General features: G+C 40.7%; 1 protein-coding gene across 1 annotated transcript; it reads right to left on the bottom strand.

The window, feature by feature from the left end:
* Positions 1-1,021: 1,021 nt before the first annotated feature.
* scn1laa (sodium channel, voltage-gated, type I-like, alpha) lies at positions 1,022-27,656 on the bottom strand. The gene is made up of 27 exons (XM_034573945.1): positions 26,757-27,656; positions 21,259-21,575; positions 20,187-20,305; positions 19,907-19,996; positions 19,681-19,809; positions 18,562-18,653; positions 17,552-17,764; positions 17,390-17,453; positions 17,096-17,237; positions 14,748-14,951; positions 14,267-14,536; positions 13,418-13,786; positions 12,471-12,603; positions 12,148-12,386; positions 11,877-12,050; positions 11,436-11,792; positions 10,496-10,975; positions 8,303-8,432; positions 8,043-8,197; positions 7,546-7,719; positions 7,328-7,450; positions 5,819-6,091; positions 5,621-5,674; positions 4,744-4,881; positions 4,492-4,596; positions 4,134-4,404; positions 1,022-4,023 (listed from the first exon to the last, which is right to left on the bottom strand). The coding sequence occupies exons 2-27, from the start codon at positions 21,520-21,522 to the stop codon at positions 2,831-2,833; spliced, it is 5,955 nt and encodes a 1,984-aa protein (XP_034429836.1). The 5' UTR covers positions 21,523-21,575; positions 26,757-27,656; the 3' UTR covers positions 1,022-2,830.

Raw genomic sequence — 27,656 nt, 5'->3', positions numbered from 1 at the left:
CACGTCATTCAAGATTATTTGCTTAAAATCATACATTCTTAAGTGCTTTCCAATATCCCCAGAGATTCAACAGATCAATACAAGTTGAACCATTAACAGTTTGAGTGCTCGTTACATTTTGCACATGAAATAGACACTGATAGCTTCAACATTTTACAGATTCTGAAATGACACTAATGCGATCAGCAGTGTAGCGGTCATCAAGCTAATAACTGTAAAAGCTGATGGGTAATGCCACCGAATCAGCGATGTAGTTCGATCTTTAGGTTCCTCATAATGAACTCTGACAGTTACTCATCAACTTCATTCAACTAGGATTATTCAATCTTTGCCTGATGTCAAGGAAATTAGTTTATCAAACAAAGATCAGGTACAGAAGGTCATGGAGTCGTAATGCAGCTTTAGTGTTTGATAGATGATTAACTTCAATAAGAAATAATAATTAAAACTCTAATGTAAGAAAATAAGCATTTGTTCATTTTGAATGATAAACCGAAACATATGTGTGCTCTGAATTTCTAATAAGACAATTAAGACAAACTATAATGGTACTCAGTGGAGGGCATACATCCTCCAAGGCCCAGCAGTCTCCTTATGAAATTTAAATTTACTTGATCCCGATTTTTATTTTGATCTGCACCAAATTGCACACACCAATGAATATCAGTCCACTAAACATTCCCGAGGTAATAACTTCCAAGAGAGAAAAACTTGAACTGATCTGACTTTATGAAACAGTGTCTCTAGTTTTCATTTGTGTTTATCGGGCACATGCAGGCAGTGTAGTTTCATGTGCTTCGACTGTCAACTGCTGTTAAACCATGTGAATCGCTGTAAGTTCAAAGTTTCAGACTATATGGTGTAGGCAAATCTACACAGGCAGACTCATGCTTACATAGACTACATCAAATAAAGGGGGGGGGGGTCCTTTCATCCACCTCTCACCACACTCTCATGGTTAAAGATACGGAACTTTGATCAAAACAGGACTTTATAACATAAATGAACATTTTACACATACTTGAGGTACATGACATCTTTATTCTTTTCATTGAAATGGGTTATAGCAGTGTCTCACATGCAGTTTATTTATACACTACAAGCATTATGCATTTGAATGATGGGAGGTGTTTAACTCTATGTAATCAAAACATTCTTTCATTATGCACAAAGTACACGTATTAAAGGTTTTAATACATCATGCAAAATATACTCACATGAATGGAATTACACTTTTATAACATACTAAACGACAGATGCAGCCGTGACACAGTTTCGGGCGGATGGTGATGGGATGAAGGGACAGAAGCAACACAACTGAACGCCCTTATGAAATGTAAACAGAAGTAGGAAACCGCCAAGGGCACGTGAGATGTGTGATGCCGTGTCCTTGAGACGATCATTCAGAATATTCTGAGTCGTCTTCATCCTATTTAGATATTTATCATGATAAAAATCGAGAGGTAACCTGTGTGATACAGTTCACAAAGCACACAAAAACAAAAAATAAATCGTCATCCCATTTTTTCACTCAAAAGTTTTAAATAAATACATGCCGTTGAATAAAAACAGCCTCGAAAGAAAAACTACATAACATCACCAGCAATCATTTGTCTTATTAAGAAGTCCATATGACAGTTTTCACATCTCCCGCTGCATGTACCTGTCAGCCTGAATGAAGCAGAACCTAAGGGATGAATCTGTTTTTTATATCAGAGGTAATGCAATACAATAGTTTATGCTCCATTATCTCATAATCAAAGTAGAATACACACTGAGGTTCATCATCAAAAAGGAAAAAAACACGAGGAGAAGGTCGACACATGGAGGACATCTTAATTTTTGGAGGAATCAGATATTTTGAGTGACATTGTTGTCCCCTCCAAATATAAAGAAAAATGACAAAAACACAGAAGTTCTCCTGAAGCAAACTGCCGTGGGTCTGGTGTTGAGCGAGGTAACTTAAAACAGGTTTAGAGAAAGTGAGCCCATGGCATACAATTTCCAGTTTTTAAAGACAAAAGGTTTGTTTCATGATAACGATTGAGCAACATTATTAACACATGAATGATTTTTATGATTCAACAAAATTGAATGTGCAAAGTCTTTCTGCCAAGTGTTACCGCTATGGGACTGATGCTCAGACACACTGTACTTGAGTATGAGTGGATTTATTTGGACCTCAGGCTCTTTCTGTAAGGTGTAGAAATGTATCCTGACTGTATCGTGGTTTCATGAAGCACTGATGGAAAGGGAGAGAAAACCTGATGAAAAGAGAACACTAGCATGCATAATCATGGAGAAACATTCATGCAGGTTTACTGTTAACTACAGCAGTTCTGACACCATCTCTTGGATTCGTCAAGTATTCTCAGTGCTTCCTGTTAGCATGACGAGCCTTAAAGCAGTTTTTCTCATTGTAAAGACGACCCCTGAAGGGAGAACCCCTTTGAAGAGTAAAAAAAAAAAAAAAAAGCGTATTAAAAAAAGTCAACAAAAGAAATACAACAGCGAGTGATATAAGAATAATTCAAGACACTGGATAGCAGAACTAGCTGCAGTAGAAGTCATAGCATTAACTAACGTGTCTGTCAGAACACTTTGAGGAATGTTGCCCGTCTTCAAAAAGTCATTATGGCTCCTGAAGCCAAAACAGTCCCACTGCTTGAGCAACTTTCCATTTATAGGCACCAAAACCCTCAAGTAAGCGTGGTCAGTGTGGCATAGATATCCATACAGAGGATAAGAGTCCAGTGGATGTCTCAGCCACTTTCAAATGTTGTAAACCTTTTTGTCGTGAATCAAAAAGTCTTTGTTGCATCTCCAATATTCATTTATCTTGCTCTGGGACATCTTTGCCTTCAACCTCCTTTTCGCTTTTGTCTTTTTCATATTTGTTCTTCCCGTTTGTCGTCACGCCGTCACATGACAGTTGAGAGGCAGACGAAGGGGCTAGTTCGCTTTTATCAGTGCTAGATTTTCTTTTCAGTTCGTCTGTGATGACCTCCTCATTGTCAATGAGCGTTTCATTCTTTTGAATGTCATCACTGGGTTCGTCAGAGGGCTTACTGGCAGGATTGTTCTTTGCATACAGTCTGTACGCTCTCTGGATGACGACGGCCGACACTTCCTCGTTTTTGCGGCGGAGAGTGGTAGTGATGGGTTCGTAGGACACTTTGGAGGGATTGGAGGCCATGAAGCGCTCCTCCATCTGCCCCCTCAGGACATCCATCTCCCCACCCTCACCTAGAACACGTTTTGTGAATGCAAACAGGATGTCCAGGCAGTGAATGCGTTCGCCGCTCACCATGGGAAGATCCATGGACATCAGCTCGAGCTTGTTAGGCTTGGCTATGCGCAACGGCGGGTCCAGGTCGTCTGCGAAGTCGGACAGCTTATTGTACTCCATGAACTGTGACACATGAGGATCAAACCTTTCCCACACCTCATAGAACATTTCAAAATCATCCTCGCTTAGTGGGTCCGTACTCTCCTCGGTGGCCACGCCGAAGTTTTCCAGGATGACTGCAATGTACATGTTCACCACAATCAGGAAACAGATTATAATGTAGCTCACGAAGAAAGTAATCCCCACAGCAGGATTTCCACAGTCTCCTTTAACAGAGCTGCCAGGATGCTCGCTGGTTTTGTTACAATCATCATCGTTTTTGTTGAGCATGGGAGCGAGTAGGCCGTCCCACCCCCCTGAGGTGGTGATCTGGAACAGACAGATCATGCTGTTGCCAAACGTCTCAAAATTGAAAAGATCGTCAATGCCTGACTCTCTCCTGACGTACGCAAAGTTTGACATGCCGAAGATGGCATAAATAAACATCACCAAGAAGAGCAGGAGACCGATGTTGAACAAGGCAGGAAGTGACATCATCAAGGCAAACAGGAGTGTGCGGATTCCTTTGGCGCTTTTAATAAGGCGGAGGATGCGTCCAATGCGAGCCAACCGGATGACTCGGAACAAGGTTGGCGAAACAAAATACTTCTCTATAATATCGGCGAGAAAGCAACCTGAGGAAAGAAAGCAGAGCCCATGTAATAAAAAACATATACTGAGAAATTATTTATTAATAATTATTATTTGAATTGATATCTGGCGAGCTAACAAATATGGTTCATACCAATGATTGAAAGGATGACCACGATGAAATCAAATATATTCCAACCATTTGTGAAAAAGTAATGACGGAGAGAGATCATCTTCAACAAACATTCTCCACTGAAGATGCAAATAAACACAATGTTAATTTTTTCGAGAGCCTTTTTCTTTGCATCTGACTGGTCCTCAGTTTCTATCATCATGGTGACCATATTGAGCGATATTAGAACCATTATTACAACATCGAAAGCTTGTTTTGTGGTGAAGTCAAAGATGTATCCTTGAATCTTGCTCTGAAATGGACATGAGGCAGACAAACAGACATTAGGTGAAATAATTATGGATTCATGATGCAGTCAGTCATAAATAAGGTCACATACTGATGGTCTAGGAATAGGTTTTTGTGGTTTCTTTGAGCCCAGCTTTTTCATGGCATTGTAGTATTTCTTCTGTTCTTCAGTCATGAAGATGTCCTGACCTCCAAAGTGAAGAGGGGATGAGAGATGTTGTTAAATCACAGCAACGGTGATTTGGAGCAAAAAGTTAAACTGAATGCAATGCTTTTATATTCTTTTAAATTTCCATCAAGTAAAAATATCAAATATTGTTTCAAAGGGGGATTGGATACTTATCTTTTTCTTTTGCTGATTGAAATTGTCTATGATGACACCAATGAAGAGATTGAGTGCAAAGAAGGCTCCAAATATGATGAAGACAACAAAGTACAGGTACATAAGCATGTTGATCTCATACTCAGGTTGTTCCCCTGCCTGTAAAAATGACAGAAAGTGGAGATAGTGTTGAAGTTAAGATTTTAAGATTTCAGGCCCGGTGGATTTGGCGACTGGTACAATTTTGCAAATACTCGTAGTCTGGAGGAAACAAACACTCCTTAAACAGGACATGGTCTACAATAGCAGTAACTTTGTACAGCTTTGACACAGCACTGTCAAACACAAGACAGGCCATTAAAGCAAAACATCTTGCCATATAACAACATTTTATTTAATCTTAATTCCTATAAGACATTTAAAATTGCCCATACACTATATAGGGTGATAATTACATAATATAAATTACGATGAATAACTATTACTGAACAAAATACAACCATAAATGCAAAAATTGTTTGATTAAAGGAAAATTATGATTTATTACTGAAAGAATTTGTGATATTAAAGGTTCAGTGTGTAGAATTTAGTGACATCTAGTGTTGAAATTGCATGTTGCAGTTGAATACCCCTCACCTCACCCTCCCCTCCCAAGCATAAAAGAGAACCTATGGTAGCAAAAACTCAAAAGGTGTTTGGTTTGTAAATATAAAGTATTTAAATATAAAGGTCTCATTCTAGGGTAAATAAAACAACAATTCATACAATTTAGATGAAACACTAGTGAAAACATCACTAGGATTGTTTTAAATTCAATTTTGGCCAATAGATCCCTAAATCTTATACACTGAACCTTTAAGTGACACATGGGATTAGATGCAAATGAAAACTGGATTACCTTTCGAGAGTCCACAGCAGCAAACATGATTTCCATCCAGCCCTTAAATGTAGCCTGTAGAGAATTGGACAACATGAACAAAAATATTGTACAAGAACTTTTTCCAACTCTTTCCAACTTTCTACCAATACAGCAAATAACATATTTACAGGCTAAAAATTGCACTTCCAACACTTCCAAAATGATTCCGTTACTTACTACTTGCAGCAGTGCGAGGTAACCCATACCAACATTGTCAAAGTTGATTTTGACATTCTTCCAGCGAGTGTCATTGCCGAGGGCCGAACACTCTGTCTTGTTATTCACAACTGATGAAAGGAAACGGTACCCCGTGGTTCTGTTGACACAATGGTAGTACTTCCCCGCAAACAGGTTGACTCCCATGATGCTGAAGATGAGCCAAAATATGAGACATACCAGCAGCACGTTGAAGATGGAAGGGATGGCTCCCAGCAGGGCATTGACCACCACCTGCGAACCCACACACAGACAAAACCAGTGTGTTCAGCAGGCGGAAACCTCAGAATGGAGCCATGCACGACTGATACACAACACAGGATACTCTGGCCATGGTTAAAATAGGAAAACACAAGAGCGAATGTTCATCGCTTCACCAAAGCTCTGATAATACAATCATAACTGCATGGTAAAGCTGGAAAACAATCATTCGGGCAGGAGGCAGAGAATTGAACTATGAATGTACTTTTTAGAAACAGGCAGGAGGACTCCACAAAGTGCGTTCACTGTAAACAGGGACATGAATAGATGTAAACCCGGCACACAACATCCAAATCAGTGACATTATAATGCAGCGCTACTGATGCACATTACAAAGTATTCATGCAAAGGAGGGGATTCACTGGCTGCCACGTGAGGAAAGAGCGTCATCATAACAGTGCTGTACATCTAGACCACCACAGTATGAGAGCAACTGATCAATGTGCTGTATTGATTTCGCCAGCCGACATCCCTCCCCTTGAAGTTACATAAGTGATCAACCGCCGTTTAGACCACGCTTACATTGCACAGCAGAATATTGTAATGCTATGAGACGGGACAAAAATATTAACTTTGTTTTTGTTACAACAGAACATGGCAACACTTCCTGTTCACTTCATGGACATTCTGGGAAATATGCTAATCCGCTTTTTTTGGGGCTAAGGGATAGAGACGTGGAGCGATGTTCACTATGAAGCCAGAGCCAGAAACACATCTACCCTGGATTCAAAGACAGCTAAATCCACCAACCAGCAGCTCTGTGGCTTAATAATTAACAACTACTTCCTCCTCCTCGCAGGTGGTAAATACTGTGCACTACATGCGTGGTTTCAGACTTCCAGCAGGGGGGCAGTGACTCCCTGAAGTCTTTTCTACACCGTGACGTTTCTAGACAACCAATGGAGAGGTCAGTGCTCCCAGATGTAGTCAGGCACAAGACTGCCCACAGAGCCACCATTTTTTTTTTCATACGTTTGTTATTGTATGGATTCCAATTGAATAGTATGCATAAGGGCACATCCCTCCGCCAAGCCTCAACAATCCCCTAATATTCAATCAAGCCACACCAAATTGTACACACTCATAGATATCAGTCCCTATATCCCATATATCTGCTGCGGTTCTGCAGAGTGAGACTTCCCAGGTTCTGTGCTCTGTATCAGACAGTGCACCATGACTTAGAGTGGGGGGAAATCCCGTGACGCTTACCCGCATGCCCTCGAATCGTGACAAGGCTCTCAGGGGCCTCAATGCTCGCAGGGTTCTCAGAGACTTGATGGCACCAAATTCAGAATATCCCATGAGGTTGGCCACCATGCTGACCAGTGACACCTGGAAGACACATGTCAAAAGCAGAAAAGACAAAAACATACCCAATGAAAAAGAGAATCATACAAAAAAAAACCTGTGTTTCTGTTTCAACATACGTCAACAATGAGGAAGTCCAGCCAGCACCAGGCATTGGTGAAGTATTTGGCAAAGCCATATGCCACCCACTTCAACAGCATCTCAAGAATGAAGATGTAGGTGAAGATTTTGTCGGCAAACTCCAACATGGTTTTAATGTTCTTCTTCTTCTCAATGTAGACATCTTCAAACGCCTGGATGTGAGCAATACCACAAGGAGTAATTAGATGTGAATCTGAATGCAAACATACACTGTCACTGTTATTGTAACAGAAAGATTTGAAGTGTAACTGGCAAATGCTTGACATTAAGAATATATTCTTTATGATTACACTTATTACACTCTTATTCAAAGTCTTAACCTTATTGTACACGGAAAGATAAAATGTCTACATTTGTACCATAGCAGTGACAAAAGGCTAAAATGGGAGACTGCCCTTATTACTTATTCTGACATTCTGGCAGTCAGGTGTCCAAAAACAACTTTATGACATTTTACCCCCCTACAGACACTAACCAGAGCTCCACTGCTGAGCAGGATCATGAAGATGATGAAGCTCTCGAACCAGTTGTGCTCCACTATCCGGTAACAGGTCTTTCTTAGCGTCCACCACACCTTCCACCAGCCCACGTCCACGTTCACCTGACAACACTTGAACCTCTTCACACAAACTAAGCACAGACAAAGGGGGATATGTTAGTTTAGGATGGGTTAGAGTAACACAGAGGCTGTTCTAGTGGCAGTAATAGGTAGCTCAGGGGTGGTTCAGTATTCACCTTCAGGAAAGCAACCATCAGGATACATAGATTCCTCAAGTTCGAATTCAAGAGAGTCTCCCTCCCCAGCCGCCAAACCGTCCACGGTGCTGCCCTCGGAGGTGCTGAGCTGCCCGTCGTCCTCTCCAATCTGTGGAAGAAGCCGAGTGAAACAAGTCAAAGATGAGCGAATACAACAGACAGCCATGGCAAATATAACGGGGTGACATGCTGAGACAGGGGCGGATCCAAGGGCTAGGCCCGGGAAATCTGAGCGGCCCCTGTCAGTTGTCTTTTCTTTTAAATAAACTAATCACTTACCAACAATAAATATGATAATTTGTGAAGATTATTTATTGTATAAGCTTTTTTTGAACTACACTATGTGGTTGAACCAGGCACAATTTTCTAAATATATTCAATGATGTGTGGCTTTGTTCAAAGCTTAGATCTAACAGTACAAGGAATGACTTCACCTGAATGAATCAGGAACTGAACATTGATATTGGACTTAAAATTGGCCCTCTGTGTGAATTGTGGCCCCTTTATGGCCCCTGATTTAGAAAAATCCTAGATCTGCCACTGTTCTACGCTCCTCCTGTCCACTTAGTTGATTAACTCTATTTCTCTCTTTCCGGCATTCATACAACAAAAGAAAACTTGAGCAAGACGTGTAACCGGTATATTTCATCTGCGTCTGATAAAGATCTCGGCTGCATGTCTTGTTTTATTAAGAAGATATCCGTTAAATCAAATGTAGAATGGCAAAAATAAAGAAAATGCAAGAATTAGTGTGTCCTGTACATACTGCACATATCCCTTAAACTGTCAAATCATTTTTTTGGTACGATATCAGTTATTTGTTCTTTGCACCAGTCCTTTGAAATATATGTAAAAAGAAACCTTCTGGATTTGAACACTAACAGTGTTGTGCAGTAGCCACATGTTGTCTCCTCTGGTCTGTTGTTGTATCGCTCTCTACAGGGTGTGTCTCCTAATGGCTGGTAGATGGGAGTAGCCTGAATGCCTTACTGGAGAGTGCAGAAGCACTGAGCTATCCTGGGACCAGCTAATGCAGTGCAGGATGTATGATGTAAGCATGTTACTGAGACTGCACTGAAGTCTACGTGTTTGTTCTGCAGTTCCGTCCATCCATCCCGTGTCGTTAGAGCTTTGCGTTAAATTTCGAGTTACATCAAGAGTAAACTGGGGAAATTGATCATTATGATGTCATAATTATAAGTGTAGTTTTGAATTAGGTTAAAATCTACAATTCATGGGGATTCATGGTGCAGCTGTCATCCAATTATGAATGTTATTTTCAAATCATATATGTCCTTGTCTGGGAATGCATAATTGTAGCTACAAAGATTTGATATCACAAAGCAATAAAATGAAAAGTTTTGACCAGTGTCAAAATTAAATTAAATTAAATTAAATGTGAGTCTGCAATTTCACAAAGAAAGTTTTTTCATGTGTAAATCAACATAAATATTCCAGCGTAAAATAAAACCACATTTGGGACTGGATGTTAAAAGTAATAAGGTCAGATGAGTGATCTGCTAAACAGGTAATTGGACCATTAATGTAATTGACCTTGGGTTTAACATACTGTTATATAAACTATAGCCCTTCACATAAAATATTATTAGTAGGAAAAAAAAAATTACAGCTGGAATCTAAAAAATTAAGTAATATCTTTAAAGTTTATCTACTATTTTATAGATAAAGTCAGTGTGAAAGTCAATAAAATGAATATACTAACTGCTTATGTAAAAAAATTCAAATTCAAATTAAATGACTAAAATAACATTGCCACAATTTTACAGAGACAGTCACTGTATTCCTTTTTCTCCTTTCACACAGAAATCGACTCTCCAGTTCAAAGCAGGCAGGCCCCTGAAGAGGAGGATTCAGTTCACCGGCACTCCGATTTAAATGGCACATAATGTAATCTGCACACTGGTATTTTCCGGCCTATATGGCCTCTCCTCATTAGAGGGTCATGGTATATGGGGTCTTTAAGCGAGACATCACATGCCATGGTTGAGTGCTTCTGTGATGGACATGAAACTACCGAAACGCTAAAATCCTTTATCATGTAAACTTTAGTCTGCTCGCGATACGGCTTTTGAGACTTGGTTTCAGAGGAGCATTATCTCTGACAGTAAAGGCAACTTGATCTATCAGAGCAATCCACAAAAGCATCCTCACCACAGGGCATCCTGCCGGGTCAGATGAGGCACTGCTGAAGTCCTCCGTGTTGAGGAATTCAAAGTCAGACTCGCCCACAGCGATGGGAACAGTGACGGTCAGACTAGGATTGTTGATGAAACACATGATAGAATCATCGCTCTTGCTACTGACGATGTACTTGTCTCCATTTTTGTCCACCCCGGTCACGTCCCCGTTGCCATTCTTAGGGAAGTCTTTGATGGTGTGGTTGGGGATGCCGTTCGGCCCCATAGGTTTGTGGAGCTCATCCAGAGATTTGTCATCACTCTTCGCTTTCTTCTTATCCCTGAGACAGATGCTGTTGCAGCTGCTCCTGAGCATGGACTTGGCGAAGGCTATGCCCCTGTGAATGCGTCCAATTGCAATCTGCAAGTTGTTGATCTCGCCTTCAACTTCCTGTGCTGCCAGGTTGTCGGCACTGAATGAGCTCAGCAGCAGAGCCAGGAACAGATTCAACACCTAGTAGATAATGACATTACTTAGCATGAGACTGTGTTATCTTTTAGCGGTTGTACTTAATGATAAGTGCAGAACATGTTGGTTTTTCTTTCCTATCTACATTCAACAGTGTGTTATTTCAGTTTGAGAGTAGGACTTATTGACCTCATGTTCAGATTTGGGCTCTCAAATACATAAAACTTACATACCAACAACAAGGTGGGACAGTTCCAATTGTCAACACCACACAGATGAGCTATATAGCTGGAACGCAGGAAGTATGAGCACAAGTAGGGTATATTTGAGTGCAAGCTAAGGGTTTTGAGATAGAGCATTGCAAAATTTGAATCAGAAATCAATAAATCATACTCTCATTGAACTGAAAGGCCATGCATTTCATGGATTGCTATTATTTACATCAACCAGCATCATCATCTATAAGTGTGACAAGTAAAATTGACAATAAGAGATGGGAATGTACCACCAGGTTTCCAATAACCATGACCATCATGTAGACAATCAAGCACTTGGTCTTCCCAGCCACCTCCATACAGTCCCACATGGTCTCTATCCACTCTCCACAAAGCACTCGGAACACAATGAGGAATGAATGGAAGAAGTCGTTCATGTGCCAACGGGGCAGAGTGCAGTCGAGAGAGATTTTACACACACAGTCCTTGTAGTTTTTTCCAAACAGCTGCATGCCCACCACGGCAAAGATGAAGACGATAATGGCCAATACCAGGGTCAGGTTGCCCAGAGCCCCCACTGAGTTACCAATTATTTTGATCAGTTTGTTGAGAGTGGGCCATGATTTAGCCAACTTGAACACTCTCAGCTGTGAAAAGAAAAGAAATATCATCTCATGTTTCTACGTTAAAAAGGCTCCTGGACATATTGGAAATAACACACGCAGACTTACCAGTCTGAAGGACCTCAGAACCGACACGCCACCCACTTTTGTCAAAGACAGCTCAATCAAGCTTGAAGTGACAATGATTGCGTCAAAGATATTCCACCCTTTCTGGAAGTAATTGTATGGGTCCAACGCAATGATCTTGAGGACCATTTCAGCAGTGAAGATGCCAGTGAATACCTTTACAAAAAAAACAACAACACAGAAACTGATCATTAACAAACATGATAACTATTTTGGAAAAAAAAGTTTACACTACACTCTACATTCCGCTCACCTGGTTGCCCACAGTCAGCATATTGGAAAAACCTGGGGACATTGGAGAATGCTCCATGGCCATAAACAATGTGTTGAGTACAATGCAGATGGTGATGGCTAGGTCTCCAAATGGGTCCATGACAATTAATTTAACAAACTTCTTGATCTCTAGCCAGACTGGACAACACTCCCAGATGAGGAAGGTGTGGGCAAATTTGTACCAGCAAGGAGGACACTTCTGCATGGACTCTTCAAGCTCTGATTGATGGCAAAAAGAAGGATATGTCATGTATATGTAATCATTTATCTTTCCAATATCATGCCATGGTGCAGAATACCTACCCTCCATGGTGCTGGTTATGACACTGGCTGTACTATGGGCTCTCTGTCTGGCCTCTGGGCCCTCTAGGAAGTCCATAAACTCCTGGTTTGGTCCCCCAATGGCCTGTCTGTACCCTGTGTCAGTGGTGTCAGCCTGCGGAGAGAGATGATTAGTCCACGTGCAAACAATACTATGGGTTCACAGTGGTTACAAACAAGACTTATTGTGTCACCATTTATTATGAGTATCATAATGCAAAGATGCAAAAATAAAAGGAACTTGAAATCTAGATATTTCTATACCAGTCGACTCCCATTAAGAATATCTTACTGTAAATCTCTATGTGATAACTTGGTACAACAATGGCGCCCTGGTAAGATGGTCAGAAGGCACAGTAATGCTTTGTCTATCATAGTGGAGCAGGAAACTTAAAGGGATAGTTCAACCAAAAATGAAAAGATTCACTGATTATCTCTACACCACTATGCCGATGGAGGTGAAGTGTTTGAGTCCACAAAACACTTAAGGAGTTTCAGGGGTAAAAACAGCGTTGCAGCCAAATCCAAATTTAATTAAAGTAACTGGGGGCCTTCAAATGTAAAAAAACAACATAAAAAAAACATAAAAAGCCTCCATACTGCTCCTGTGGTGTCATCCAAGTGTCTGTAAACCTTGCGAGTATCGCTGATGTCGTCACGTGCCCCTTAGGCATTAGCTTGTGCGGTGTGTGTACGTTCAATAGGAGAATCACGGACATTTAGGCTAAACAAAAATTGTAAATGACGTTGTTTCGAGTTGAATTTGAATGTCAGGGCTTACGGACACTTGGATGACACCACATCTGGTTTGGAAAATGATCAGCACTCATGTCAAGTATGTGACACAGGGAGAAAAGAAAGAATCCGAAACAGAACCAAGGCAACAATAAAGCAATTAGGACCACAAGGACTCGATGACCCTTTCTTACGTTTGCGTCGGGGCCTGTATCTACTGTCACTTTAGGCAGACGAAACGCCACAGGTGACGACGGGAGAGAATTCCCGCCCACTAGAGTCACCACCCCGTTGCAGTCTACTGCGCTGCGCTTGATCCCGCTGGGTGGAAACAGGCGATGTGAAAAGAAGCTGCATTGACTCATACTGCTGCTGCGCCGATCAAACCTCCGCGGAAGGAATAAAGAGCCTCTTTGACTAAGGTCGTCCTCAAAAATACTGCTCTCGTCATCGGCAAACTCGTTCTCTGAGCCCACGTCCTGCGATTGGCTTCGGAAACTGAAAACGCTGGTCCTGCTGTTCCGTCTGGGTGAGAAGAGGGGTCCACGAAAACTCAGAAAGGACTGGGAAAGAAGGATATTCTTCAGTGGGCACATGATACATGTAAAGAAGAAAGAATGGAGACGATGATGTTTGCAAAAAAAGCGATTTCTGAGGTGAAGAAAAAAAAGGAAAATGATGACGATGACGAGGATGATGACAAGGAAACAAGTGGTAAAGATGATGATCATGATGAAGAATAAGGTGATGATAAGCATTGTGATGGGGAAAATTTCAAAATTAAAAAAATATCCTGATGATGACGAGAACGTGAGAAGTTGTTGAACACAACCAAGAAGAAGAAGATAATTACGAAGATGAAGAAGCCAGCAGTGATACAGATGGTGATGATGATGAATAGAAAAAAAAACTGTCATTGTGATAACAGTCAAAGAAAGATTGCATTAAACCTAACGGCATGACAACTTGTGAGCAACTCATGAAGCATGACGGAAATTAGCAAAAATACATATAGTGTATAATGCAACTGCATCGCAAGAAACCTGATGTGCGGACGAGCACTTCATATCATAGTTGAGCAGGTTTGCCTCCACGGAGAAACGGCAGCGACCCTTCTTTATACTGTCCTGCGACTCCGACTTAGGAAGCTTCTCTTCGGCCTCTTTGCCCTCCTCCTCCTTTCTTTTCCTCCGCCTGTTGCGTCTGTCTTTGGCACTTTTGGAGCTGAGCTTAGATGCATCGGAGGAGCTCGCAGTGCCGTCAGCTTTGTCACTGACCTCCCCGGTCTCAGCAGAAGCTGTGATTGCTGCTGTCTATAAAATGGAGGAAAAAAAGAGCACAATGTGGGTGAAGGGGTGGAATCAATTTGAGTGATTATCTCAATGCTTCATTCTTTCTGATTCTGGATCACAGAAAACTTCAACTGCATAGCTTGCAAGCACTTGAGCCATCGAGTTTCTCGTGCTATAGCACAAGGCTGGTAAAAGGTGTGAAAATGATGTTTGTGGATGAGCCGGCGTGTACCTCAACGTCCTGCTGCCGTTTCAGCTGCTCCATCATGGCCTTGTACTCCTCCTCCTTCTCCTTGGCCTCCTTGATGGTGGCCTGGCTCTGCTCCTCATAGGACATGGCCACTACAGCCAAGATCAGGTTGATCAGGTAGAAGGAGCCGAGGAATATCACCAGTACAAAAAACATCATGTAGGGCTTCCCTGCTGCACGCAGCGTCTGGAATGAAACACAAACAATGTTCTGGTCACAGAACTGATGCCGAATATTTGTGATCACCAGTACAAGCTATTTTACAATTACACTTACAATACTTGATATATCATCATCATGTCGTCTAATTGTTGATTGGTTACATCTACAAGCACAATGATTTGTGCTTGTAGATGTAACAAAAAGTATATGAGTTATATTGTGACATTGTGGCTGTGGCTGAGGTTACATGATTGTCTCTGTCCCTCGGCTTCTTTCTCTGTCGCCAATCTATATTAAAAAATAAAGCCCTGATTCACATTAACAAGAGCTCATTCACAAACCTACATGAAATTTAATCATTATGAATCAATCAATTAAAATAGCCTGTGATTTGCTGTTGTGCCAACACAGGGCCAGAGATTACATGTGCAGATTCATACACCATGGTGTCTATGAAGGACGAATAAATGACATAAGATTAAAGAAATTATTTATTTATTTATTAATTTCTATGCTTACTAACTTTCTACATTTATTTATTTCTGTATTTATGTGTCCAGGTGTTAATTAGGAAGGCGGGGTTACTTCAGGAACAAGTAAATGAATCCATGCAGAAATACAGACATATCCCTTTACATTGCAAACTCTATTTACTTTTTTCCTTTGTTTATTTATCTATTAATTTATACTTCTGGCATTTTTTTGTCATTCGTAGGCATCACCCTCAGGTCACACTTTTCTATCATTTCCACTACAACACTGACTGTGAATGTAACTCATTTGCGTGGTAAATGAATCAGGAAGTAGGTCTTTGTCGGTATTAGTGCATACAGTGAACTCTTTTCCTGCTGTTGTTGCCATGGTTATTATACAGCAATTACATACTGGGTTTGCTTCTATTTATTCAAGGACAGACAAATCTGGTTTTGAATATGGTTGTCTATTCAAATAATAAAAGTAAATAGGACTAAAAAGGGCTAAAAATACCAACTGTCACCCCTCCGCATCATGGAGAGAGTTTGCTGATAATCCCAGGTAATGCTACCCGACACAGAGATGAAAAGACTTGCTCAGGGGACCCTTGTTTGCTTTACTTGTTGTGTGTTTGTGTTACAAAGTTAAGCAGCGGCCTATTCACTGAACATCCATTCACGCTGTGTTTGCCTGAGTCATAGTGGGACTCATTCTTTGTTCCTTTTGGCCACGATGCACCTGCACCTCATTTAGAGGTTTGTTTGACGGATGTTCAAAATGCTCCCCTCAATACCAATATTGTAATGTGAGAATGCTTTGTCTTTGACAGAGCCCCTCCCACACACAGTACAAATACAGCGCCCGGAACCACCGGTGAGTTCAAACAAGAGGCATGAGGCCGCCACCGAACACGTTTTGAAAGACTGAGCAAGTCAAGTAATTAGCTGAATCCATAACACTGCAGCACAGATCAGTGTGGACTCAATGAATTCAGGGAGTAACTCAACGCAGCTGTCAAGTGCTTTTCAGCATTTCAGTGCCTTATTGTCACTTCTTTAAAATGGCTTAAATTGACTGACAAAATGCACAAATCTAGAAAAGTCCCCACTCCTCCTTAATTTGTAGTTTTGTCCACTGACTGTCCACTGTATCTTTAATCATTGGATGGAATCTCTTGACTGCATTTAAATTGGTTGTATTTTATTGAGGTTAAGCTCAAAGACCTTTGGCACATGAAATTGTGTCCCAGTAAAGATAATTCTCAAAGATTGTGTTTCTTTGATTAGAATCAGTGTTTCTGTTGTTGGCCCTTTTGAAGAACTTTTTTGTATTTAAACTTCCTGTTTTACTTTGCTTTTTTTCCCCTTGTGTATCTTTCTCACTTAACTCTTTGTCTGGTTCCCCTCCTTTTTTGATTACCTCCCCCACTCTTATTTCTAAGCTGTCCTGTTTACTCATGTATTTAATCCCTGTGTTTCCCCTATCTCTTTGCTTGTTCGTCTCGTCAGCTCCTCCAGCCGTGTCAGTCTGTACAATTTACTTTCTCTAGGGTTGGCCTTTCACACATGAACATCCCAGCAGGAGATTCTCAGAAGCTTCCACAACAGCACTGAAGCGTTCAGGTAATGGGTTGACCGCAAATAAAAACGAAAACATATGGATGTAGCCTCAGTCTTCATAATTACACTGCCTACCTGTTGATAAAGGTTTTCCCAGTAATCCTGTGTCATCAGTCTGAACAGTGAGAGGAAGGCCCAACCAAATGAGTCAAAACTGGTGTAGCCATAGTCTGGGTTTTGTCCCGCTTTCGTGCAATTGTAACCCTCCGGACACTGCCTGCAACAAACAGAAAGTCTGTGAATGTCTGAGGGGGATCACACTTCTGCCTGTACACGAAGCACATTTGTGTTTAATGTCAAAAAAGAGGCATCGTTCAAACTGTATATTTATTGTGTGTGGTTTATAATGCAGTCAGGGAATAAACTTACCCAGCTTCACTGCCATGTCCACAAAGCAGTGGATCTCTCTTGCCAGTAAGGTAATAATAATTACCTGGTGGGAAGAAAGGGAAACTATGTTGCTATCTCATTTGAAGATTATGTGATTGTGACAACATAGCATAGTGGAACAGAGGAAAATCAACTACTCACTCTTATTGTCCATGTGAGCGGTCATGTTGAACGTCTCTGTCATGTTGTTTAATGTGTCGTTTGATGGAATCCGGACACACTTTTGCTTTAAATGACCCATGAACAACTGCAACCCTATGAGGGCGAAGACGCTCAAGCAGAAGACAGTAAGGATCATCACGTCTGCAAGCTTCTTCATTGACTGGAACAACGCACCAACAATGGTCTTCAGGCCTGCCGGATATGGTATCGCTTATTACCCTGATACATTGCCAACATTCAATATGCATGAGCAAACAATGCAAAGCAATCAGCTCTTCCTTCAAAAGAACACAGTCATACTTTCATTTTTTTTTTTTCAACTATTATGTACAGAAAATGCCATGAGATGAAGGTCTTTGACAATTATGGGATGTTTTAATAGCAAACTATATAAATACTAGGAAATAAAATAGTTATGGTAAACTGTTTCCCAATGTTAACCAATAGGATCTCAATTACACAAAGGAAAGTAACAAAGGAAATGAGGATCATGCATGTCTGTGATGATGCATGTGCAACAACAAATGGGACACACCCTCAGCACTGGTAGCATGACATTAGGGATTCAGCAGCCACACGCAAGAAGATGCAAGGGGCAGTTTAGTATCGTCCACTCAGAAGAATCAGCGCAAAAAGTAATCAAAAAACAAATGGCACAGATCTCACGGAGCAAATATGAAAATGTCCCTGTAGATCCTTTGGAGGAAAAGAACATTACATTTGACTACGAGAGCCAAACAGCTGCATCCAGAAAAAGATCCATTAAAAACCCAAAGAAATTTCAGCCAGACTCAGATTTTCTACAATGACTTGTAGCTCAAACAACACTGCGACCCATCTGTGATGAGGAGGTGGACAGGTAGGGTTTAGGGAGCAGCCCGTGCACATGTCATGACAGTTACAAGGGGGGAGGTAATTGGGGGAGGAGAGGAGTTTGAGGAGCAGCGTACGAGAGACGAAACTAGCATGCACTCGCTCCCACGGCTTACCTGGGATAACTGAAATAGCTTTGATAGCTCTGAGCACTCTGAACGTGCGAAGAGCTGATAAATTGCCCAGGTCCACAAACTCTGTTACATACCTGCAGGGAAACGTACGATTACTGAGGCATATTGACTCAGACAACAACACATGTAGACACACAGATTGAAGCCATCAGTGCAACTGTACATGATTACATTTTAGCACATACGGCAACAAGGTGAGACAAATTGGTGAAATGATAATGATGCCTCTGTATAAGCTGTATAATAATATAAATCAGGACCCATGTGATACAAGCTTAAAGGGCAAAATTGGGCAGACCCAGGATATATTCTTCACTTTCTTTAACATGGCGAGATTGGTAATTGATACATTTTCTAGTCCTCATGACCACTCAAAGTGCTTTACTGTAAATGTTTTGCCATACCCCCATTCACACACACATTCATTCAGTGCATCTATGTGCAGCACTTTCTCTTTGAGAACGGGTACTTTTGGGGTTCACCATCTTGCCCAAGGACAATTCAGCATGCAAAGTGGGGAAGACTAGGATCAAACCGCTGACCCTCTGGTTAGAGGACGACCGCTCTACCAACAGTCGTGGCTGAGGGGGGTCTTGGTATGCGCTGTCCGAGTGCCCTTCTAATTCCTTTCTGCTGTAGACCTCCATTGTTTAGCGACCTGTTCTTTTATTACAAAGAACGCGAGCAGTGAGCACTGTAGTTTACTTTGAATCAATCCCACATTTAGTGCAACTTCCTGCTGCCAAAGTTGCGCAATATCGATCCAAATGTGCCATCCTGGAAATAGCGCCCCACTCCTCTGCAGTTTAATAAAGAACCAATTGGATTGTGACTGCATGCCACGGACAGGGTTCTAATGCTTTAATAGTTTGGGATTTGTTGAATGTAATATAGAATAACACAAGCCTTGTCCTTTGAGCTCTAAAATGTATTATTTTGCAAAAATGAAAAAATGTAAGAAAAATTTGCTAATACAGATGATCAAACTTTTTGCTAAGAAAACTGAAATCAGTACAATTTGGCTGGTTGCCACTTTGTGGGCCTTGATCACAAGCTCTTTACCATCAAATTTATTATAATGATTAACTTCAAACTACTTACGCCATAACAATGACAGTGAAATCCAGCCAGTTCCAGGGATCTCTTAGAAACGTGAACTTTCCTAAACAGAACCCTAGAGCTAAAACTTTAACGAGGAACTCAAAGGTATAGATGCCAGTGAACGTGTACCTGTTGAGGAAAAATATTGATCGGTTAATCAACGTGGTATCTACACTGTGTATGATATATAGGATATGATTAAATGTGCAATTCACGAAGAACTTACTCCACATTCTTTGTCCACTCAGGCTGTCCGCTCAGTGTCATAAATCCACAGTTGGTGATGATGGTGCACATGATCATCACGTTGAACAATTTGCAGGCTGTTGTCAAGGAAGTTAGTTATTTTTCTTTGGAATAAACTTTTTTTTTTAGGATTTAGTATATGGGGGGGGGGGAGAGGCAATGTAAACAAGTATATTGACAAAGAGTAATCGGATATAGTTTAGAAACACCAGACTTAGTGCGAAGTCAACATAAACATCACGGTCAACATGAAAGGATATGAGTGTACCAAAATCTTGATTGATATTCTTCTAAGAAGGTTGAAAGGGCTCAGGAGGTACAAGGCAGGAGCGGCGTTTAAGCGGAAGATTTTCTTTCCTCTGTTTAATACTATGAAGGTCTGAGAGAAAAAGAAAGTTAATAGAACTCTAGCAGACTGACGTGCAATATCACATTAGAGTTTACAAAAAGCATGAATGCTGCCATCATGTGGTTAGTTACAACTGCTAATCAAAGATTGCTTTGCTCCTGTGGTTTACACCAGTGTACATTTCACTAATCACATTTTGTATATTGCAGATGAACCTCATATACCTCTTCTTTACTGGCCTTGTCTTCCTGTCGTCTAAGAGTCTAAGCCTCTGGCAAGAAGACAGTAATGCACTGATAACAGCCGCTTTCAGTACGAGATGAGAGCACCTTCATCTCAGTTCAACTAATGCATTGAGTTAAACCATGCACAAAGATCCAGGCAATCCAAAAAGATTGATGACACATATCCCAATATGCCCCAATGTTTGTTTACTGGGCAGTAAGTGGGAATTTATTCTCCAATGGTACAATGGCTGATTGGACTATGTCTCTCTGGGAAAAGGCCAATACTTAAAGGTCCAGTGTGTAAGATTTAGGTGAAAGGGATCTATTGGCACAAATTGAATATAAAATAATCCTAGTGATGTTATTACTAGTTTGTTTCATCTAAATTGTACGAATTGTTGTTTTATTTACCCTAGAATGGGCCCTTTATATTTAAATATAAATATATATATATCTTCGGAGGCCACCATGTTATTTTATGGTAGCCCAAACTGGACAAACTGAACACCTTTTGAGTTTTTATGACAACTGAAGGCTACCACAGGATCCCTTTCATGTTTGTGTTCACACATTCAGCCCTTGCCCGAAATCAAAATATACATATGTATTCATTCTTGTCCATTCTCTGGAACAATAGTTTAATAATTAGGTCTTGTGGTGACAACTGCGCAAAACCAAATCAAAATTTGAATTGTGATTCCTCTGTGTTCAGGGTTTCCATCAGATCTGCTCAAGTTCGATATCAAGCCAACCTACTCTCTGGTTAGCGTAGTATGGATCCAGGTCCTCCAGTGGAGTCGACACCAAGCCTTTAGGAATGTCCCGATACAGAAGAGGGAGAGATTTGCCGGCCTCCAGGTCGCGGCTGGCCTTGAGCCCATTATCATCTTTGCGTTTTCTCTTTTCGCCCTTGGGCCTCTTGGCATTCTCCTCCGCAATCCGTCCCTCAATGGCTTTGAGGGACTCGCGAGTGAAGGGGCGGAAGCTGTCTGGACCTGGCGGTACAAGCAGCTGTGCCATTTTTTCATCCTGCACCTTCACAGTGAACAGCTAGCCTCCAACATGAGAAAGGCCTGAGGGGGTCAGAACAGATAAGGAGCTCTGATTAGAGGTTTTAAAATCTGACATGAAATATCATTCCATTGAAAAATGTAACTGAGCGATTAATGTGTAATGATTAACCTCTGGCTAATCATCTGTATTTCTGGTGACAAAGTCCTGTCGACAAACTTTGAGAGGAAGGTGGGTGCAGTTCAGTTCTTTGGTCACAGATCGTCATCTCAGGAAGTGGCAGGCTATAATGAGCCTGGATATGACTGTCATGCACATAAATTCCTGCCGGCTGTGGTAAAATTAGATCTCATTAACTGCTCCTCTGGAGGTAAAATTAAGCTTTGACATGACAATGATCAATTTCAGGTAAGATCCTTGCTTCTCTGCTCCATCCCTCAAAATGAAGAGAGTCCGCTTTTCCCTCAGAGCCTGAGACAGAGCATGGGGAAGAAGATTCCATTCTACTAATAGGCCTGACTGCTATGATGTGTTGGCCAGACCTAAGCAGTATAAAATATGAATGCACTACAGACTGCACGGCATCTCTCTGGGTGCCCTGCCGCTGGGATCTTTTGCCTGGTCTGAATGTAACAGTGTAATAGAATACTTCCATGCGCTGTGCTCCCCTATGAAAGAAATCAATCCCAAGCACACTGATCAATCAGCTGCCCTCAGCACCCAGTTGCACATGCACACTGTGATGTAATTGTGACAACAACAGAGAGGTGTCCAACGACTCTGAGGTTTCATACATGTCCGTGCACGTGGTTTTCAAATCAAAGTGTTCGGTTCACACTGACACAAAGCGGAACATTACAAAACCAACAGAGACATAGTTGAGCTGAACGGAGACACAAAAGATAGAATGGTGTGAAAATTCTGCACCACGGTTATAATGACCCAATTATCACGGTTACCAGTGTCATCGCAATAAAAATCTTCAAAAAGGGTTGATACACAGACTTTAGTATATTTTTTGTAATTAAATATCATGAAATAGTACCATATAACCCCATGTGCAGCATTAACTTTGAAGAAGGAAGGCTTTGGCTTTTGTTTTAAGATGAAAACTTTCTGCAATGCAGGTTCCCCTAAATAAGTAAATCAAATGTGCATATACAAAACAACCATTATGAACACAGTATGCACATGTAACAACAATACGTATTATTACTATTTTGTACAAATTACTATCAACTTTATGTTGACACTGTCATATTTTGAACTCTCATCTTGACTTTGGGCGTATGTTCTACATCTGAGAGTCTATTATATCACCTTTGACACTGGCTTATACTTATTATGATTGCGATGTTATTTCCCTGTGGAAGATCCTGTTAATGGTTCCGGCTTCAGAAAACACATGAAGACTTTCCGATGATGTGGACACTTCAGGGAGCTCGTTCTGGTGCCAAGCTGAATACTGTCTTCATGTCCTGCATACATCTACGCAGATAAATAAGTCTTTTGGGCCTCTTGAGCTACGTCTCATGTGTTATGGGTCTCAACTACAGCATCTACTGTAACTTTAAACTACGCACATTTCTTCATCTGTGTCAATTTCATTTTGAATGCATGCAGAGATTGTCTCATAGAGAGTGTCTCATCTGATAATAATCGTTTTCTAGTCTTTTGACTTCCTGATTGAAATAAACCAGTAAAATATCTGATGTTCAACACTTTGACACAAATCAGTTGCATTAACATGGCTTCTGGTTTTTTCATGGGACAGAGAAATATTCATCTGCACGTGTGCATCAGTGGACAAACACGACCAGTGATTGAACTGCTGAGTGAGTCAAATACAGTGCACGGGCCTTTGCAAAAAATACACAAGTTGTATTAACCATCTAACCTCGAAACTTCTCGTCTAAACTGTCCAACAGCATATGTAAGGACGAGCTTTTCAAGATTTGAATGAGAACTTCAAAAATTAACTTTTAGAATCAAGTTTGATGTATTCAGCATCTTTATAGTCCTGGTATGAGGCCTCTGTTTTGGATCCGACGGGTTGAAAATATGTGTAATGTCACATTATTATTCATCTAAAGTTGAATGACTGATGTTTGATACTGATGCAGGATGTGGTTTCAAACTCTATTATAACACTTAAAGCATTTTACAAATGTGAGGTCCATGAATTATGAGTTATACCGCCTCACTATTCTTACACAATGCATATGCATTATATCAATTTAAATTGAAACTTTGTTGTATTGCTACTGATTGAAAATGGTATTGTGATACTTAATGATACTGTTTTATTCCCCAGCCCGAATAAACAATGTAAAATTGAATGTAGCTACAAGAGTAGACGCTTGCACCAGCACCAACACAAACACACTGCAGGAATCAGAAATGTTCAATGTAACATTATTTCACACAATTAAAGTGAACCATTTCCAGTAACATTTCACAAATCATTACACCGATACCATTTCATGTTTTTCATGAAATTACTACTGGGATTAAATCTATTCATCCATTAACTATACCGCTTATCATAAAGGGGTTGGAGCCAATCCATGCTGACATAGTGCAAGAGGCGGGGCACAGCCAGACCCATCACATGGCCGACATACAGAGATAAACAACCATTAATGCTCATATATCATCATATATCATACAATCTGCATGTTTTGGGACTGTGGGAGGAAGCTGGAGTAAACCCAGGCAGACACAAGGAGAACTCCACACAGAGAGACCCTGGCAGAACCATGAACCTTCTCCCTGTGAGTGCTAACCACTGCAGCACTGTGCCGTGAGATTCAATTATAGGATGCATTTCACTGGTGAGGAGTGTGTTTTAAATACGCTCACTTCTTCTGGTGTGATATTGTTCATGGCCCACCTACTCTTCTCTGCTGTGCTGTGGCCTTCATGAGTGAAACACACAATGAGACAGTAAATGTGATATACGTGTGTGCACCGTCATAGTTTAGAGTACACAAGTGCAGCCCTTTGTTACAATGCACCACATAGTGTTTACATAATGCAGTAGACAGGGAAGTCCATATCTTTCTCCTCCATCATGTGTAGGGATAAAGTGCCTCTGATATGTGATGATCCTAAATGAGGTTATAAAGACAACGGTCGCTCCATATGACTGTAACTGTTGTATATAACTGTTTAAAGGATAAAGTGTTAGTTGGAATTCAAAATTGAACAACTGAAGACAGACACAGGAACAACGCTAAGACAAACTGCTTGACAACCTTCCGAAAACATCAAAATAACACACACATTGATTTGATGTGCACCCGACAAGGTCAACCTGTGGCGACTAACCTCCACAAAGGTCTGCATCATTCTGTCACTCTGTTCCCAACTCACACGCAACTTGAGATATGCAGCGACACTTTGAAGCTTCAAATAGGCCCACTTCAATTTATCTGCAACCTGTCGGCATCATGACCTTGTCCCGACTAACCTAAAATGGACGCATCTGTTTCCACCGACGCTCGCTGGAACAGAGCGCCGACGCAGTAGTTTGGTATTTGCTGTTTTTTAACTGCGTCCTGCCGATGAGCATTAAGTGATGACTGACCCGCCTACATGACACTTACAGGCTCATCCGTTAATATTTAATGTACATTGCTCATTTCAAAACGTCATTTCATCGACCTCAAAATGCTTTTTTGATCGTTTTTTTTTTATGAATTTCATCCTATTGTGCACTATGTTGCTTCAAACTTCCAAATAAAACACAAGGTTAAGCTAGTGCAGGTGTTAAAAAATCAGCCAGATTTCCACAGGCATTTAAAGACTAATTCAATTATCAATGAAAACTTAAGTGACTAGCATCTATTTTGATATTTGATTGTGGAGTGATGTATTTTTTAAGAGAAAATCTGGATCCAGCTTCTTAGATGTGAATATAATATATATATTTATATATTTAATAATATAATATAATCTGGTTCATTGAATCTGCTTTGATGGTATTCTGGATATCTTTAGGCTTCAGTCAGACAAAGACCAACAAACCAAAGAGCTAATAGAAAATAATCAACAAACCGTTTAACACTAAAATACTTAAATGCAGCCTACATTAAATGTACTTTTTAGGCATTACTTTTACTTTTATACAGTACAGGTAAATGATACCACACTGCCAGGGGATCTTTGAAAGTCTCTAGTTTCCAGTTCCATCCATTACAATTATCAGTTTTGGTATTTTGTGTTGACATGGTGAAAATATTTTTAATTCATGTCTAATATCTTTCTAAGAAATGTTCCTTGTGTTGTTCTTTCACATAACGAAGTAAGTGTAAAGAAAATAGGCTATGTCAAATTATTCTAAGGGACATACAGTACATCGGGTCCCTGGAATATTTTCCTAGGGGGTCCTTGGCTGAGAAAAGAATAAAGAACCTCTGAACTACAGACACTATAGCTTGTTGACAAGCCCAGCCGGCCAACAACTGAGCTGCAAAGCAGTAAAAAGTAAAAAAGAGTAATTCAAAACATAATACTGGTTATGAGGATGACATCCATTAATCAGCATGATCTAAAATCACAAATAGTTTCAAACATACCTGTGTGCGGGGGGATCACACCTCAGTATCTGTGGGCTCCTGAGGGACTGACACACTCAAAGCTCTTAAGTGCTCACAGCTAATGCCTGCTGCCTCTTACAGAATAGACTACAGGATCAGATCTGGCTCGTTCAGGGCGTTGGCAAAATAGTTGATGATACAGTCTCCTTTCTTTCTAATGTAGGCTACGAGTTGCGTAGCTACAGTGTGTGGTTACAGTCCTGGTTAGAAAGCAAAAAAAAAAGGACAGGATGATCTCTAATTGAGAGCAATCTAATAAGAATGTTGATAATCATGCAAGCAGGAAGTCGTCTGAGATGGAGTGTGGGCTCGTAATTGCTGCCATATCCCATTAAGTTCTGTAATATATTGTGGCCCATTACATGCACTGCAGTCTTTGCCAATATCAGATATTATTCAAATATGATATTACAACACAGATAGATAGATAGATAGATAGATAGATTGATTGATTGATTGATTGATAGATAGATAGATAGATAGATAGATAGATAGATAGATAGATAGATAGATAGATAGATAGATAGATAGATAGATAGATAGATAGAAAATAAGTTAGTTCTCATCTACACATATCCATTAGACGAAGAAGAACTTTTTCAGGCCAATACTGTTGAGAAAAACGGATTCTCTTCAACTCACCATCAGTTTCCCATCCTCGCCAGATGGACAACAGTCAAGAAAATGTCCTGGGTGAAGTTCAAAATGTTGTTTTTGAATAAACCTGTCCGTGCGCTTAGGATGTTTGACGCGCGTCCTGGCGCAAGCTGGTCATTTCCACGATTTGAACATGGGGGGTGGGGGGGTGGAGAAAAACTGAGTAGGAGGGAGAGAAAGAGAGAGAGAGAAAAAGACAGGGAGAGTTTCATCCGCCCCTCTGTGATGAACAGAGTCAGAGAACTACATTATGCCGCTCAGTGCTTCCGGATGTTCATGGGTACCAAGTGAGGGCCGGGAGCGGTTCTTCGGAAGCTGTTGCGGTTGGACATTATCGTGCGTAATTAGTCCGACATGACTCAGAAACTAAGAGCTAAAGCCGCAACTATGGACCGAGTTGTGTGTGTGCGTGCGCGTGTGTGTTTGTGCATGCGTGTGTGGGGTCAGTGTGGCCACATAGTAGGGGCCAGTTAGAGTCTTTACAGTCATAGATGCGTTCAACTGCAGTATGAGCAGATCCTGTGGGTAGAGACACACAGCCTCTATGAATGGAATATGACTAATAATACATTTTGTAAAGTTGGGTGGGTCACTTGTCTGTGGGCCATCACATTCACTGTCCCTGCAACGCCACCTAGTGGATACAGACAGACTGCATAATAATAATAATCTACATCATGATAATAAATATCATTATTACTATTATTTTAATCAATGACAGTTTTATGAATAGATGTTATCGCCCTAAAATATATTTTCATCACATAATATACAAATACTGTACAGTAATAAACATCTCACTTTAATCTACATCATGTGTGATATCAAAGGCTTAAAGTAAAGTTTATATCTCCCACATGATAAAAAAACAACAAAATAAACTGG

The sequence above is a fragment of the Hippoglossus hippoglossus genome, chromosome 21 (genome assembly GCF_009819705.1).
Source record: "Hippoglossus hippoglossus isolate fHipHip1 chromosome 21, fHipHip1.pri, whole genome shotgun sequence".
Classification (NCBI taxonomy): domain Eukaryota; kingdom Metazoa; phylum Chordata; class Actinopteri; order Pleuronectiformes; family Pleuronectidae; genus Hippoglossus; species Hippoglossus hippoglossus.
This window is presented reverse-complemented; position numbering and strand designations above follow the sequence as displayed.

Bases quoted from the DNA above. Each gene is read 5' to 3' on its own strand.
- scn1laa (XM_034573945.1), bottom strand. From the start codon at position 21,522: ATGGCACAGCTGCTTGTACCGCCAGGTCCAGACAGCTTCCGCCCCTTC. The intron at 14,952-17,095 runs GTAGGCAGTGTA...GTTTCATTCCAG, and splicing joins GGGAAAACCTTTATCAACAG to ACGCTGCGTGCAGCAGGGAA. The intron at 5,675-5,818 runs GTAAGTAACGGA...AATTCTCTACAG, and splicing joins ACCTCGCACTGCTGCAAGTA to GCTACATTTAAGGGCTGGAT.